This window comes from Pyrus communis, chromosome 1 (genome assembly GCF_041283825.1).
Source record: "Pyrus communis isolate YQ-2024b chromosome 1, ASM4128382v1, whole genome shotgun sequence".
NCBI lineage: Eukaryota > Viridiplantae > Streptophyta > Magnoliopsida > Rosales > Rosaceae > Pyrus > Pyrus communis.
In genome coordinates this window covers 4,852,190-4,869,856 of record NC_142565.1, presented here as the reverse complement: position 1 = coordinate 4,869,856, position 17,667 = coordinate 4,852,190, and the positions used below count along the sequence as shown (strand labels likewise).

The 17,667-nt window shown below is 37.1% G+C and overlaps 3 protein-coding genes across 4 annotated transcripts; 1 reads left to right on the top strand and 2 right to left on the bottom strand.

Moving 5' to 3' along the window:
- Window positions 1–102: 102 nt before the first annotated feature.
- Window positions 103–3,212, top strand: LOC137721212 (cation/H(+) antiporter 15-like). Its single transcript, XM_088689482.1, has 4 exons — window positions 103–177; window positions 544–1,205; window positions 1,307–1,526; window positions 1,776–3,212. The coding sequence occupies exons 1-4, from the start codon at window positions 103–105 to the stop codon at window positions 2,769–2,771; spliced, it is 1,953 nt and encodes a 650-aa protein (XP_088545608.1). The 3' UTR covers window positions 2,772–3,212.
- A 2,276-nt stretch (window positions 3,213–5,488) lies between these two features.
- On the bottom strand, window positions 5,489–8,166 carry LOC137721382 (laccase-12). Its single transcript, XM_068460476.2, has 5 exons — window positions 7,954–8,166; window positions 7,708–7,859; window positions 7,188–7,561; window positions 6,096–7,061; window positions 5,489–5,938 (listed from the first exon to the last, which is right to left on the bottom strand). Exons 1-5 carry the CDS (start codon window positions 8,080–8,082, stop codon window positions 5,808–5,810), a joined length of 1,752 nt encoding a protein of 583 aa, XP_068316577.2. The 5' UTR covers window positions 8,083–8,166; the 3' UTR covers window positions 5,489–5,807.
- A 5,700-nt stretch (window positions 8,167–13,866) lies between these two features.
- Window positions 13,867–17,321, bottom strand: LOC137720179 (laccase-12-like). Of its 2 annotated transcripts, XR_015962290.1 has the most exons (6): window positions 16,683–16,975; window positions 16,402–16,553; window positions 15,933–16,306; window positions 14,793–15,758; window positions 14,484–14,687; window positions 13,867–14,005 (listed from the first exon to the last, which is right to left on the bottom strand). XR_015962290.1 is itself a non-coding variant. In XM_068459196.2 (5 exons), exons 1-5 carry the CDS (start codon window positions 16,809–16,811, stop codon window positions 14,557–14,559), a joined length of 1,752 nt encoding a protein of 583 aa, XP_068315297.1. In that variant the 5' UTR covers window positions 16,812–17,321; the 3' UTR covers window positions 14,306–14,556. The 2 variants fall into 2 exon arrangements, 1 of the variants encoding a protein (XP_068315297.1); XM_068459196.2 differs by lacking the exon at window positions 13,867–14,005 and having other exon boundaries at window positions 14,306–14,687; window positions 16,683–17,321.
- Window positions 17,322–17,667: the final 346 nt, after the last annotated feature.

The following is a 17,667-nucleotide window of genomic DNA, read 5'->3' as shown; positions in this document are numbered from 1 at the left end:
AGATCACGATCAAACGTACAAACCTCAAATCAATATTTGAGATGATCATGTAAAGGTGGGGATTGAGGATTTTCTGTATCAGGTCGGATCGAGGTACAAAAAATGGATGCCTTAAGCAGTTACCTTCACTCCCACCGTGTGAAACATGGTGATGAAAGAGTTTGCATACCTCAGCAGGCAATTGCTTCCAGCGGCGCCATTTTGGGGGGGGGGGGGGGGGGGGGGGGGGGGGGGGGGTGGGTGGTGGTGTGCTGAGAAGATAATCCTCTAGATTATCCGTATTCTATGATGATGGCTCAAATCATCCTCATCGTCACCATCTCTCGGGTACCTTATTATTTTCTTAGGCCTTCTGGACAAACCAAATTTGTCTGCAATCTACTGGTCTGGCCATCCAGTTCCCATGCTAAGACTAATAAACTATCGTGTCTGAATTGGCGTAATCTAATTTGAAGTTTTTTTCCAGGGTGTAATTTTTCAAATTTTTATCCTTGGTTACAAATTTAATTTGATCCCACCATTTTTTGCCTCATTTTTTTTCAGGGTCCCTCTCTTTTGGGGCATCATAAGGCATTTAAGGACAAACTGGTGTTCAAAGGAAGAGAGTTTCCATTGGTTGACACAGTAGCTGAGCTGGGCGCAATATATTCCACCTTCCTAATTACATTGAAAATTGACCTAGCCATGGTTAGAAGGACACAAGAGAATGCCTGGAAGATTGGTCTAGCAGGCTTCCTTTTTCCAAGCGCTGTTACCTCAAGCCTCGTCTACCCGCTAGCCCGATCCATTCCAGGACTCACAGGAGGGATACTCTTTCTTTTCTTTACTACATTTTCTTTATCCTTCACTTATTTTCCTACAGTGGCTGAGGCCTTGGATGAACTCAACCTCATGACTTCCGAGTTGGGGCAATTCACCTTGTCTTCCGCCATGCTCAACGATGTGATTCAGTGGTCCTTCATGGCAATACATTACATATACAGCCAAGAAAGCTACGGAATTGAGGCCTTGCTTTCCTTGTTGGCATTGCTGCCTTTCACTATTTATGTCATAAGGCCGACTATACTTTCAATAACCAAGAAAATACACAAAGGAAAAGAAGTGAGTGAAAGTTATGGGGTTGCAATACAACTTGGAGTTCTAGTCATGGCATTTATCACCGATGCCTTAGGCACAAAGCCTACTACGGGTGCTATAATTCTAGGGTTAGTCATACCAAATGGACCACCTCTTGGTACAGCATTGATAAAAAAGACAGAATTCATACTCTCCGAATTTCTTCTCCCGGTGTTCTTCTTTTGTGTAGGCCTCACACTAGTGTGAATGTGTATTCGATTCACCATTGGGAAAGTTTCAGCAAACTTCAAGTCTTGATTGTTGAATCCTATGTCACAAATTTTTTGGGAGTTACATTGGCTGCAATGTGCTGCAAAATTAAGTTCAAACATAGTCTGTTGCTCAACATGATCATGAGCATCAAGGGTTTAATAGAACTTTCCATTTACAGTCGCTGGAGGGTCCTTAAGGTATCATACTCTTTCTTTTATCTTTTTCCTCTTTCTCTTTGATACCCCACCAACTTAAGGAGGGTAATAATTTTCTTGTAACGAGTACTAATTTAGAGTATCTGCTACATTGTCGGTCATATTATAGACAATGTACCAAATACTACAATTGGTACTCATGAGCAACCCGTCCTTTTTAAGGGACCAGTAGATGTTAAACGCCATATTTACAATCCGTTGTTTTGGGTTCCTAATTGATATTAATTGCAGCAAATGGATCAACAATCTTATACTCAAATCGTCTTGTCCTCGCTGGGTCTGACCATGGCCATAACACCATTCATACGATTCTTGTGCATACCTCATGTACACCTCAGACAATCAAGTAGCAAAAACGACTGCATTAGAAATATTCAATCATTACTGGCAAGCAACTCGGAAACATTTCAAATCCTTTGCTGTGTCCACAACGAAGAAAGTGTATGCAACATGATCGCCCTCCTGGAGGCGTCAAACCCGACAGAAGCAAGCCCGATTTGTGCCTACATTTTCCATGTAGTCGAACTCACTGGCAGCGCAGCACCACTACTAGTCCCTCACATGAAACAGAAGAAGAAATTTACACACAGAAGTGTACCCACGAATGTTCATATAATGCGAGCCTTTGAGAATTACTTGAAAAATTCAAAAGGGCCGGTTGTAATTGAAGCCTTCACTATGACCGCCCCCTATAAAAGCATGCGTGAGACGATTTGCCTTGATGCCAATGACAAGAAAGTTCCTCTAATTATCATACCATTCCATGAAAACCACAAGGATGTGATTGGTCCCAACTGTCCGACTAAGGTAATAGGCCAATTCAACATTAACGTACAATCATATGCTCCATGTACAGTTGGGATACTAGTTGATAGAAGCCTGTCTTGCCGGCTGAGCTTGAATCACTTGTCTTACAATGTTGCGGTGTTTTTCATTGGCGGGCCTGATGATCGCGAGGCATTAGCTGACTCAGCACGCATGTCGGGTAATACCAAAGTTTCCATCTTGGTGTTCAGGTTTATTTTGGCGGAGACAGTAATAGAAGAAGAGCAGCTGAAAGAAGCGAAGCTCGACCAGGCTTTGGTTGACGAGTTTAAGCTAAGCAACATTGGGAATGATCGCTTGAATTGGCATGAAATGGAGGTGGATGACGGCGTGCAGCTTATGGATGCCATTAGGCAGTCACATGGCGATTACGACCTTGTGATGGTGGGACGGAGACACTAGGAAATGTCACTAAGTAATGAAGAAATGGTAGATTTTATGGAGAACGCGGAGCTGGGAGTGATCGGCGACATGCTTGCTTCCTCAGATTTTGTGGTGGAATGGTGAATGTGTTGGTGATGCAAGAAAGTAGGGAATTCTAACTTCGAACCGCTTCTGATGAAAAATTTAACGAGGTATTATAAGTTGACATACATTGCAAAACCAGCTTGCAGGGGACAAACTAGCTAGTCACTTGATAGAGTGGGTTTCGCAGGATATATTAGGATGCGAAGACCTCAAGTACTAGTTAGACCATAGGCTAGCTAGCTTAGGAGAATCAAATACAGCCAGCTAGTAAATTTTCAATTTCAGTGTAATTTTGCTGACTTTGGATTTTGATGATGAATATTCCAAGCCATAAGTTTTGCGCTATGCCTTCTAAATTCAGGAAAAGAAAGTGTCATTAAATAAAATACAAAAAACTCCAGTTTCATTTTTATTATTGAAACTTTCATTTTCCTAAATTTTTGTACTTACATACGTGTTTAATGATTGATGTGCACACAAAAATATTAATTTTTTTTATTTTACTTTTTTTAATGTCCACATGGCGCCAAATTGGCACGTGGCACCCATTCATTGTCTTTGTCGGCACCGCGTCATCATTTAACGGCGGTTCTAACGAAAAATTTAACAAATGAATGAAAGTATCGCAGAATTATGATGTTACTCCAATTCCATTTTTATTACTGAAACTTTCATTTTCCTAAATTTATGTGTAAAAGGAAATTACTTATGTTCGCATTTAATGATTGATGTATACACAAAAATGCATGCATAAGAAAATATGTATAAGAAGGTGTTTGAGTTAATATTTTAACATTGGGCTTTATGAAATGAGGCCCAAGGGTGTCACAGCAAAATGAGGACTTGCCTGAAACCCAACAAAGAGGCTTGAAGCAAACTGAAACCTTTTCAGCCAATGTATAGGCCATGTGCCTAGGGATGAAGTGACAAATGACAAAGACCAACTCAGCACCAGCCAAAAAGCACTGTCTAAAGGCATTACAAGTAAATAGATGATGACTCACTACCATCCGAAAGCCCTCAACCAAGATTAAAGCTAAAGCAATCAGGCCAAATCGTCTATAAAAAGGGAAAGAGACACCAGAGACAATGACACTCAAACAACAATCAATCAACATACAAACACTACTCACAAGCCAATTCCACCCAAAAAACTGAAACTTGTCTAGATTCAGTCCTTTTTAGCTATATTCCCCTTAGAAAAGCCATCTTTTGTCTAGTATAAAAGCTCTGCTATCTTCCCTTAGTGTTGTAGTATCGATTCACTCGTGTAAAACCTATTTACCATCTATCCTTTTTTGCATATAACCCTTGTAAACCCAAAGAGAAGTGAATACAAGAAGTTCAACCTAGTCTGACAAGGTTAAATCTTGCCCGAGTCTCTTTATTTGTACTTTAATTTAGTAGATCTGTCGCTTAATGTACTTTTTAGTATGTATTCAAGTTGTTTTCACCTGTTTTCTACCTAAGAACCCCATTTGCGTTCGAATATGGTTAAGTTAATGGATCTACCTTCATTAAAGTGAACTGTAATCTAGGAAATAGTATTAAAGGGGCCTGAACTCTCATTGTTTTGGACGTACAAGATTATGAACTAAAAGTCCTTGTTTACAAGGCAAGAAAAAGAACTTAATGCAGACTTAACCCATCTGTAACAATCTTTTGATAACAAGTTTAAGTAATTTGGGGCACAAGTAATCAACTTAAATCACATATGTTCAACATATGTTATACTAAGATAGCAGTGGCACGCCAAGATCCTTTTAGTTTTGATTGTGAGCCACAAGGCCTTCACCTAAGACCCCACAAAGGCACTTTCCAAAACTAACTACTAACCTATCCTGCAGTACACTAAGCAAGAGAAAGCCCGACAACACACCAAGTGTCAAACCCCTGAGGAGCTATGCGAAGGGAAATCCTTTAGCCCGAACAGAAGGCTCATGACTTATGCGTACACGAAAATTACATATGTATGTGTTCAATGACAAGAGTATCCCCTTAATTTTATGAGTATGCGTGCCCTAATTTTGTAATTGTCCCACCTATTTTCATACGAGAGGGATTGATAATTGTTCAAGATTGTTTCTGTGCATTAGGCATAAGAAAAAATCCAGCCCATCAGAAAAATTTTGCAATGGATCTTTTCTTCCTTTTGTTGTTAAAACTCTTTAGTGTCTACTATTAGGCCTTTTTTTGGGCCTTTATCTAGTTTGGCAAGAATGTTGTGACAGTATGGAAATTTTAAAATTGTTGCCTAATCAAGGGTTTGGAGTTTCTTGTAAAAAAAATGACCTGGTTTTCTACTTGCAGCTAGTATTTCTACTTCCCTGTGGTTTTTACTTTATATAGTTGTAACCACATTTAATTACTTATCAATAAGTTGTTTATTTATACTTGTGTTTCTTTAAAAATGACGCTTAATGAATTATATGAAAACAGACTGAGAAATTTTTTAATGTAACAGTCACATTATTATGTATTATTACTGATTCATGTGTTATAACACACGTCGATTGGTAACCGTCATACTGAAAAACTTCTCCAAAAACGATGAATAGTGTTTGAAAATTGCCCTTGCTTGCAATATTTAGTTTGTTGGGTGTGATTTTTAAAGCTCTCACTTGAGCGCCCACATCAGTAAAACAGAGGAATAACAAGAAAAAGAAGATTTCATTAAACCAAGATTTATTTAACACGTTGCTTAAAAATACAAAACAATCTTGAATCAATGAAGGCATGTCTGTCTGACTAAATCGGATGGTGAGCTCAGTTTTTGAAATCCTAGCACCATATCCTCTATATCGGCTTTGATGTATCGAAAAAGAACTATAAAACAGAGCAAGAACTAGGCCCCCAAATACAGGGGAACTCAAGACAACAATGAAAAATCATACAACTGATATAAGGGAAAAATGAAAACCCGGTAATCGGGTTTTTACAAAAGTTGATGTGGATATAATCTTAAGATTCTTAACACAGAGGCAGATCCACTGGTGGTGGCTCCATCGTTTGCAGTTCCCCAACTCCATTGTCCACCAAGAACACCATGGCCAAACCCCAGTTGATGTGAACATCCAAGTGACAATGCATTATCCATGCACCTACATATATCAAACGTATTTGATAAAAAAAAAATATACATATATCAAACGTATATTTAAGTATAAACAAATCCTAGAAACGTTGCTATTGAGTTTGAATAGTGTAGAATAGAATATTGTCATGTGAAAAGAAAAATAAAAAATAAAAAATTGTTACCTGGATTGTCAGCGACGAATCGGATAACTGCCCATCCATTCGCGGGCACTGCCACTGTGTTCCTCATAGGTGGATCAATAAGGTTAAACTTTTGGGTATCGGTCTTGGCATTGAAATTTCCAAAACCTTCGGCAAGGATGTAAAAATCGTATCCGTGAAGATGGATAGGATGGTTTTCGGGTGTGACGATGCTTGTATCCTGCAGCACAACCTGCACCCTTGATCCATACTTCAAGTTGTATCCCCTAGTGCCCGACAAAGGCTGCCATAGAGAACGGCTCACATTGCCCGTGTAGTCGAATTTCTTCGGAGGGTTTGCTGGAAAATCAGCGGTGAAAACTCCAGGGATGTTTTGTTGGTAAGCCTGAAGGATTGACATGTTGTTTGGAAGCACGAAGGACACATTGTTCATGCTGGCAGTGAAGCGTGTCCCGTTTGGGCCTTGGCACCTTCTGGCTCTGAAATGTTTAGGGCAATTGTTGAGTCCAAGACCGATTGTGAAGAAGAGGTTTTCGTCGATTTCAGTTGGGACTTCAACTTTTCTTGGACTTCTGAAACTCTTGGTGAAAGCAGAAGCAGTGTTTGTGTCATTGAAAGCAGGGAGTTGTGGCATAATCGGTTTGGCTGTTGGACCGTTTTTGCAACTGGGGCTGCAAGGGGCGGACCTGTATTCAAGAATGGCGGTGGTGGTGGTGTTGTCGAATGCTGCATTTTGTGCGCTGAAATAAGCACTCGCCGCCAAGTAGTACCGGGCTGGTGGTTGGTCACCCGTGATTAAAACATCGGTGGTCTGCCCAGGGCCTAGCATGAGTACCGTGGTGGTGAAAGGTTTGGTGTAGGAGGCATCAGCACTAACAACAGTGAGTTTGTGGTTGGCCACAGAGAAGAAAAGAGGTTGGTTGAGGGCAGCATTGATGACTCTAAGAAGGTTGGTCTCGCCGGTGTCTATAGGAACTATAACAGTGTCTGCAAAAATCACAATAAAATTTTATCAGTTCATACGTGGCACATAAGACTTACTTATTACATCAATTATTAGGGTCAGTTTAACTTAGTTGATTATTGCACGTAAAGCTTTTCTTGTGGAATTACCTTTGCTTGAGCAATTGTAAAGATCGCCAGGTTGACCATTGATGGTGTATGCATCAGAAACATTTGGAGCTCCTCCTGTCCTAGTAGACTGCCTTATAACATCGATAGGGTTAGCATCCCACCATTCACCGAGAAGAAGGGTTGTTTCGCGTTTCGGTTTAGTGAAGGGGTAGGAGTCTCCTTGTTTAGGATGAATGATGAGTGCGCCGTAAACGGTGGCTCTAAGCCATGAACTGTGAGCATGCCACCAGAGAGTACCTTCTTGCCCTTGAATTGTAAATCGGTAGGTATAGCTTCCTCCTGGCCTAATCGGGCACTGAGTCACAAATTCTGGCCCATCTGCCCATCCAGTTCTAATCTGCCTAATCCCATGCCTGAAATAAAGAAGATAAGGCATGTTGATTAATTTCTTCGGAGAAATGAAGAAGATAAAGATTCTCTTGCGAGCCAGTCTGACAACAAAAGAAGCATGAGAGTAAAAACTTGTATTCATGTGCATGCACGCAAGCGTGTTAGTTACCAGTGAATAGTGACATTGTATCGAGCTTTGTTTGTAACTTTGATGACAAGAGTGTCACCATTGTTTACTTCCAAGGTTGGTCCAGGGTACTGTCCATTTACTGTGATGGAGTTGTGGGTTTTGCACAGCCTCTTCACTTTTGTTGCTTGAATCTGTATTCCATTTAAATATTAAATATAGTGAGAAATGAGTACGTAAGAAGAAGAAACGTATGTGAAAAACAAGAGACGTAAAAATTAAACTCACAACAAACTCATGCTGGTGAGTTTTGGGTTCTGCCAAACACATTGTCGATGAAGCCAATAAGAGGCAAAGGCCGAAAAAGCATAAGGAGAGTCGGATTTTGTTGCTGCAAATGGCGTTGAGTACCTCCATCTCGATCGATTAGCTAGGCTATGAGCTCGCTGATGAACCCTTAACCTTTGAATGATCGAGAGAAGGTGGTAGTTTGAGGTAATAAAGTGGGGGGATGCTTTTATAGTAAAACTTTGAGGAGAGAGGTTGGCAGATTAGGTTTTGATTCAAAAAATGGTCCGAGCCTTGAGCAAACTTAGTTCAACCCGGTAAGAGTTGTTGCACCCACTGGCCTATCCCTAATACATTACGTCTCCAATGCAGCTTGCTTCTCAAGTCTTCTTTCTGGGATTGAATAATTCAATAAAAATAATGTTAGGAAGACTAAATTTGTAGACAAAGTTTTGAAAACTAAAAGATATGAAAGTTAATGATTGGTTTATTACTTACACGTTGATAAACGTGCTTATTCTTATTAGTGACACGTCATTTAGTTTACAAATTTAGTCTCCAAATTTGATCTCCCTAACATTACCCATTCAATAAAGCATTAATATTGGTATTTTTTTTTCATATATGTTAATGCAACTACAAAAAGAGTAAAGTTAATCCTACTTTTTTTCCCAACGTAAGGACAATCGTAATGGTGAAAAAGACCAAAACTAAATTAGAAACATACTTATAAGTCAAACCCATTGTTCTAATCAACCTTAAACCCTCAAGTAATCCTTTGATAAAACAACATTATTTTAGTGATTTTCTGTGGCATCACGCAAATGGAGCTAGCACTCAGATTCAAGCACATAATGAATCATTATGCTAAACACATAATGAATCAAGATAATTAAATCGATATTTTTGGTCTCTCCTTGGCTAGCTAAAATTATTTTTGTTTCTAAGAGGGTAAGGTTTATGCCTCCTTTCTATTTTCATGCATTTTTTTAATTCTTTTTTCTTTTAATATGAATGGTTAGGTTTATTTACCAAATAACGTCAAGGTTTTCTAAAAAAAAGGGACGGAGGTTAGAAGAATCAAGAGGGAAAGAGTATACCGATTAAAAATATTTGCTTGAATTCGTCAAACCAGCTTTTTCCTTCCTAATGTGGTACGGGAAATCAATAAGCAATCTGCCTAAGGTCCATGCTTTAGAGAAAAGTGGAAAAGTAATTTAGCTTGAGAAAACTAAGTCGGATATGTGGTTGTTCTTTTCATTGTTTTCAAATATTAATTTTTCATAAAAGTTACGGTTTACCCATGTTTCATTTGATGATGATGTTGTAATATAATAGGTTTTGTCATATCTTATCATCTCATAAATATAAGTTAGAAATATATGAATTATTATGCTCGCGTTTGTTAAAACCGTGACTAGATCGTACATTGTTTCTCAATAGAACCATAGATTCAATCGAAATCAAAACCTCAAGTAAGGCTACTTAATAAACTCATAAAATCAACATTCAGAAGTAATTAATTGAATTAATTATATTTTTCAATATCTATGATTACACTAACACCACTAAAAAAAAAAATGTTAAAGAAATTAAAAGGCCCACAAAGCTACAATGAGGTTGTACTAGGTCACGATCGATGATCAATTAGTTGGTTAGCTACAACAAGAAGAGATGATCGAGTGCAGGGAATTTGAGCTAGGGTTTCTTAATTTATTATTAGTTAATTAATGTTAAAAGTGGACCACGCGGGATCAAGTCTCAAGTTTGCCGTTAATTTGATAGGAAAGATGAGTAGATTAAGTCATCTCTCTACAATTAGGTGGCATATGTTGCATGCGCTACAATCCATCAAGATTTGATTGGGTCTAACAAAAATTCAGTTAGAGAGTGATGGATAGTTAAACAGAAAATTTAATATATATTTACAAGAATTCTGTTTAAATTAGGTAGCCTACACAGCAGAACAGAGGGAAGGTATTATCCATGTAATTAATGTCTGTATTAGGTTTTGTGGCTATATACGAAGAGAATGAAAGTTTGAAGACCAGTTAGCGACTTCGTCATGGAGTCCATTTTTTCCGGGACCGGAAAAACTCACAAAGGCATTTCAGCTTCTTCTTGGCTACCATTGCATTATTCACCAGAACCAAAAATCAAACACGACATGCATGTGAAATAAAATTTAGAGGAAGCTAGGAAATGGCATCTTATATTATGTAATGTTAATTGATAATTAGGGTTTGTCTTTAAGCCCAGATTGGAACCATAGCGCATCTCAAAATGAGAAGATATAGAGCAATGCCTAGTTTAGCTACAAAATTTTGATTTGTTTTGCTAACCCTAGTGCTTTTGTATGCAAAAATGAAGACGTAAGAAGATTATATGTCATATCATTTATTGTATCGTGATGTAGGAACAACATCTACCTTATCATTGATTGTATACATATCCGTGACTGTGAGTCCTCTCTTATCTACAGATCGATTGGTTGATATAGTATATGTATTAATACTTGTTAATAGAAAAAAAATAACAATGGTGTAGCTATTGGTTTGATCCCAAATTAGGAAGCCTTAATGTTGTTTTGTTGTATTGTATGGTTGGGTATGTTACTTTGTATTAATGCACATCACTTTCTCAAACCAATTAGAAGCCACATACATGATGTAGGCCTTATCGACCATAAAACTTACGTACTCTACAATGTCAAACAAATGTTTATACTACACTCATCACTATGTGATGTGCAATTGGTCAACCGAAGAGTTTTACACCAAATCACATGATATATAAGAGTCTATTTGGTACTCTACTTGAATATAACTTTTTAAATTCAAAAACAATTTTCAAGTTTTAGGCCTTAAAAACTTGTTTGGTAGGACTATTTTAAAAACTGAAGTCAAGACTAACTTAAAAATATAATATATTCTCTAAAAACATAAAAACATGAAAAAAATATAATATATTCTCTAAAAACATAAAAAAGTGAGTTTTCATAGTTTTTAAACTTAAACTAACTCATTTCTTTTCTTTCACTCCAAATCTCTCTCTCTCTCTCTCTCTCTCTCCTTCTTCTTCTTCTTCTTCTTCTTCTTCTTCTTCTTCTTCTTCTTTCTCTCTCCTCTTTTTTTTTTTTTACCTTTTTCGTCTCTCCTTCAATCCGCTATCTTCATTCTATCGGTTCTTTCTCTTTCCTTCAATAATCTCTTACTTTCTTTACTTCTCTCTCATCTTTCTCCCCCTCCTGCAACCCCATCATTTTAGATCTCTTTGTTAAGTTTAATTCCTAAAAATTAAAAATGTTTAAATTGCAAACCAATCAAGTTTTTGAATCTTAAAGAAAATTGTTTTCAAAAAATGTTTTAAGAAATGATTAAATTTTTTAAATAGAATACCAAACAGGTCTTAAGTGTTGTAGAAACCCTAATGAATGTCTCGTCATGGACAAGGATTGTCTGCCCTCCCACTTCTGGTGCCCTCCCATGCCCTCTTGTTTTGTGTGTTCACGGTTAAGCCACGTCAACATTTTATATATTTTTTTATATAGATAATAAAACAAAATTGAATAGTAATATAAAATGTTGATGTGGCGTAACCGTGACCACACAAACAGAAAAACATTGAAAGTAAGAGGGAAGACAATCCTTGTCTGTCTCGTCACTCTCTTGCAGATAAGTTGTCCCTTTACCGGCATAAGTGTTCAAAGAAGTCCAATAGTACATGCGAAGTTTAAGTGATAATTAGAGTGACAAGGCCAGACCAGCTGGTTACCTAATTACAGGCAGACAGATGGTGACAATTCTGTTAGTCATTTTGAATGGAAGCATTTCAGCGATGTGTACACACCATAAACTAGATCAGAGAGCCAAAGAAAGAATGAGGAGAGGTGTTGGATTGGATAGGTGAACAAATAGCAATTAACATATAGTTGGTAGAGTTTGTTATTGACTTTTATTTTCAGAATCTTCCGTTGACATCTGAAGTGCAATTAGAAATTGTTATGAAATATGCAAATAATTACAATAAAAATTGATTCACAATTTTATTATACTAGTCTCTTACACGCACGCTCCTTTACATTTTATTTTAATTTAATTTTTTTGAGTTTTTTTAAGAAATAAAGGAAATAAAACTGCCTCTGCATAGAGTGTGTGACAATTTTCTCTTTTACATCTTATTCTCTACCTACTTGCAATTTTTATTCTTTCTATTTGTTGAAAGTATTTTTAAAATTTTTATTTTTAAACAAGTAAAGAAATAAAGGAAAAATAACTACCTACCGCGTAAGTAGTTTTGTTTTGTTAGTTTGTATTTTTTTTTAAAATTAAATTGTTTCATTTTTAAAATCCTAATTAGGAGAGATAATTTTGCGGATTGTTAATAATTCACTTTTTTTTCCTCTACTTTATATATACTAGCATATGGCTACATACTTTGTGTGTATGAACACTTTATTTTTGTTAAAAAAAAAAAGAAAGGAAGGAAAGAGAACGTGGGTGGGAGTGGGAGGTTTTTTATTTTTTTAACATTAAATATATTTTAACATCACCTGTATGTGAAGCTTTAATTAATAAAAAAAAGTAAAATTTGGTTTGTGAAATTTTATTATTACCCATTATTTTTTGGTGTGATAGAAGGCTAAATAGTCTTTTTACCCTCTTTTGGTTGACAAAGATGAATCTATTAATAGATAGTTTAGATATATATAGATATATTATTTATTTCACAATTGAATCAATTTAAGAAAGAGGTAAACCTAAGGACTTATCAATAGGTAATGTTGCTTCAATATCCAACAATGGCCTATTACAAAACCAATAAATAAAAATTAAGATCATCTCCAATAAAGATAGCTAAAGGTCTTAAAGTAAAAATAATGACCTAATTTGTCAAAAAACGCATTTTCAATCAATAGCTGGGCTATAATTCTATGGACCTCATCAGACCATTATTTGACCAAAGGGGCATCAGGCTATCCAAATATAGCCCCCTAGCCTCTTTTTTGGGGCCAACTCTTTAGTTGCAATAATTTATTCAAATTCAACGGCTAGATTTGAAAAAAAAATCCAATGGTGGTTTAACTAAATCAACCAATAAATTTAAAGTATAAACTCAAAACTATTAAACTATTAAGGGGGCTATGTTTAGCTCCTTTGGTTGGAGATGATATATGACTATGGCCTAACACGAATCATTAACTTTGTGTGTTTTTTTTTTTTTTTTTTTTTTTTTTTGCAGGGCTATGTTTAGCCCTTTCGGTTGGAGATGATCTAAGGTTGTCGCTATGAAAGGATTCACTTTATTGTGATTTTCAGTTATATGCTTCTGCATGAAGGAATAAAGTGATTTTTCAAGATTAACTTGCATTTTCACTAAAGATTTGTTCCAATAGTATATCACTTTCAAGATTAACTTGCATTTCACTAAAGATTTGTTCCAATAGTATTTTTACCAATAAAGTGATTTTTCAAAATTAACTTGCATTTTCACTAAAGATTTGTTCCAATAATATTTTTACCAAAAACACTTTCAATCATTTTTAAAACAGTTCTGAATGAGCCCTGATTCATTTTTGTAGAGTTGAAGAGAAATATCTCAATACATGTCTTATCCTTTTGAAATTCATATTTGTAGTAATGAAATAGTACTTTTCCTACCCCAAGTGATAAATGATTGATTTTTTTTTTTTGACAAATAATAGTGTTATTAACTTAGTTGGTTAAATTATTAGTTGTTAGAGAGGGGCAGGGGGTGCGGGTGGGGGAGAGGACCGAAATCGAACTCGCACCAAGATGTATAGACATCATTATTTTCCGCTACTACGGTAAAATGTCATCTACAATAAATAATTGATTACAAGACGGTATATATTCTTTATAAAGGAATCGTAATTGTTTGATTCTCAAGACATTCTTTGAACCAATCGTAGTTTTGTTACTTGAGGTACACATATCTTAAACAATAAAAAAGATCGAGTAAGAAACTAGACCCCCCAAATGCAAGGGAAACTCATACAACAATGAACTTAAACAACAATGAAATCATACAACTGACAAAAGGGAAATATCTCAATAGATGTCTTTATCTTTTTAGAAATTCATATTTGTAGTAATGAAATACTACTTTTCCTACCCCAAGTGATAAATGATTGATTTTTTTTTTTTTTTTGACAAATAATAGTGTTATTAACTTAGTTGGTTAAATTATTAGTTGTTAGAGTGGGGGAGGGGGTGTGGGTGGGGGAGAGGACCGGAATCGAACTTGCACCAAGATGTATAGGCATCATTATTTTCCACTACTACGGTAAAATGTCATCTACGATAAATAATCGATTACAAGACAGTATATATTCTTTATAAAGGAACCGTAATTGTTTGATTCTCAAGACATTCTTTGAACCAATCATAGTTTTGTTACTTGAGGTACACATATCCTAAACAATAAAAAAAGATCGAGTAAGAAACTAGACCCCCCAAATGCAGGGGAAACTCATACAACAACGAACTTAAACAACAATGAAATCATACAACTGACAAAAAGGAAATGAAAACCCGGTAATCGGGTATTACGAAAGTTGCTATCGAGATGATCTATAGATTCTTAACAAAGAGGCAGATCCGCCGGTGGTTGCTCGACTGACTGCAGTTCCCCAACTCCATTGTCCACCAAGAACACCATGGCCAAACCCCAGTTGATGTGGACATCCAAGTGACAATGCATTATCCATGCACCTACATATGTCAAATATTTATTTAAATGTATATAAATCTTAAAAACATTGACACTGAGTCATAATTTCAAAATAGAATAGCCTTTTTTAAAAGTCAAATTTTTACCTGGATTGTCAGCGACAAATCGAATGACTGCCCATCCATTCGCAGGCACTGCCACTGTGTTCCTCAGAGGTGGATCAACAAGGTTGAACTTTTTGGTATCAGTCTGGGCATTGAAATTTCCAAAACCCTCAGCAAGGATGTAAAAATCGTATCCGTGAAGATGGATAGGATGGTTTTCTGGTGTGACGATGCTTGTGTCCTGCAGTACAACCTGCACCCTTGATCCATACTTCAACTTGTATCCTCTAGTGCCTGACATTGGTTGCCAGAGAGAGCGACTCACATTGCCAGTGTAGTCGAATTTCGTCGGAGGGTTTGCTGGAAAATCAGCAGTGAAAACTCCAGGGATGTTTTGTTGGTATGCCTGAAGGATTGAAATGTTGTTTGGAAGCACGAAGGACACATTGTTCATGCTGGCTGTGAAGCGTGTCCCATTCGGGGCTTGGCACCTTTGGGATCCAAAATTTTTTGGGCAGTTGTTGAGTCCAAGACCAATTGTGAAGAAGAGATTTTCATCGATTTCAGTTGGGACTTCAACTTTTCTTGGACTTCTGAAACTCTTGGTGAAAGCAGAAGCAGTGTTTGTGTCATTGAAAGCAGGGAGTTGTGGCATAATTGGTTTGGCTGCTGAACTATTTTTGCAATTGGGGCTGCAAGGTGCAGACTTGTATTCAAGAATGGCAGTAGTGGTGGTGTTGTCGAATGCTGCATTTTGCGCACTGAAATAAGCACTCGCCGCCAAGTAGTACCGGGCTGGTGACTGGTCACCGGTGATTAAAACATCAGTGGTCTGCCCAGGCCCTAACATAAGAACCGTGGTAGTGAAAGGTTTGGTGTATGAGGCATCAGCACTAACAACGGTGAGCTTGTGGTTGGCCACGGAGAAGAAAAGAGGTTGGTTGAGTGCAGCGTTGATAACTCTAAGAAGGTTGGTCTCGCCGGAGTCTATAGGAACTATGACGGTGTCTGCGTACATAAATCATAATAAAAATTTACTAGTTTATACGTGGCACATAAGATTTACTTATTACATCAATTACCGGGTAAGTTTAAACACATATTATGTGCATGGCACGTTAAACTTAGTTGTTACATCGATATCGTAATGTTTTATCAAGGATAGAATTGCAATTATGGTACCTTGGCTTGAGCAGTTGTAAAGATCACCAGGTTGACCATTGATGGTGTATGCATCAGAAACATTTGGAGCTCCTCCTGTCATAGTCGCCTGCCTCAAGACATCGATAGGGTTAGCGTTCCACCATTCACCGAGAAGAAGGGTTGTTTCGCGTTTCGGTTTAGTGAAGGGGTAGGAGTCTCCTTGTTTAGGATGAATGATGAGTGCTCCGTAAACGGTGGCTCTAAGCCATGAGCTGTGAGCATGCCACCACAGGGTACCTTCTTGCCCTTGAATTGTAAAGCGGTAGGTATAGCTCCCTCCTGGCCTAATTGGGCACTGAGTCACAAATTCTGGCCCATCTGCCCATCCAGTTCTCATTTGCCTAATCCCATGCCTGAAATGTTTATTTTTTATGAGAAAGTGAAGAGTAGATAATTTTTAATTTCTTACGTGACTGTTGAACAGCACAAGAAACATGTTGTTAGTTACCAGTGGATGGTGACATTGTATTGAGCTCTGTTGGTGACTTTGACGATAAGAGTGTCACCATTGTTTACTTCCAAGGTTGGTCCAGGGAGCTGTCCATTCACTGTGATGGAGTTTTGGGTTTTGCACAGCCTCTTCACTGGTGTTGCTTGAACCTGTATAAGCGTATATCCCATTTAAATATTAAATAAATGGTGAGTAGTTTATTAAGTATATAAGAAGAAGAAACATGAAAGGGTCTAAAACATATGCAATTATACAAGCGATACAGAAATTAAACTTACAACAAACTCATGCTTGTGAATTTGGGGTCCTGCCAAGGACATTGTCGATGAAGCCACGAGAAGGCAAAGGCCGAAAAGGCATAACGTGAAGCGAATCTTGTTGACGAAAATAGCGTTGAGTGCCTCCATTTGTTTGAATGATAGAGAGAATGTGGTAGTTTGAGTGCTGAAGTGATAGAGTGGGGGATGCTTTTATAGTAAAATTTTGAGGAGAGAGACTGTTGTTTGGGGTCAGCAGATTAGGTTTTGATTCGAAAAATGGTCAGATTCTTGAGCAAACTTAGTTCAACCCTGAGGGAGTTGTTGCACCCACTGGCCTATACATACCAAGCGAATTATTTCTTCAATGCTTGCTTCTCAAGTCTTCCTTCTAGATGGGATTGAATAATAATTCAATAAAAGCATGAATATTGGTAATATATATTGTATTTTTGCATGTATTTTATGTTAATGCAAATACAAAAAGAGTGAAACTCCACATTTTTCCAACGCGAAAACAATCGCAACGGTCCACCGACCATAACTAAATTAGAGGCATAATTTATCAATGGTTCGTTCTTTCTCTAGTGGCAAAAAGCTGTGCATATATACCTGCACAGTTAGCTATACCCTTAGAAAATATTTAACAGATCGACATTCGTCACATTCTGTGTTGACCATGCATATATATAGTCTTTTCTTGAAGTTAATTACATGAAGAATCAAGAGGGAAAGAGTATAAAAACCATATAAATCTTGCATGAATTTGTCGCACTATCTCCTTCCTTCCTACTGTGGTACGCGGAATCAAAAAGCAATGCGCGTAAAGTTCATGCTTTCGGGAAAAAGTAATGCTAGATAGACTAATTTGTTATACCACATTTGCATATCATGTGATGTACATGTGTCATCAATAAAAAATAAACACGGTCATCAACACTTAAGTAATAATTTAATCATTAATAGCTACATATGTATAATTTATAAAATATAATTTAATTAGATG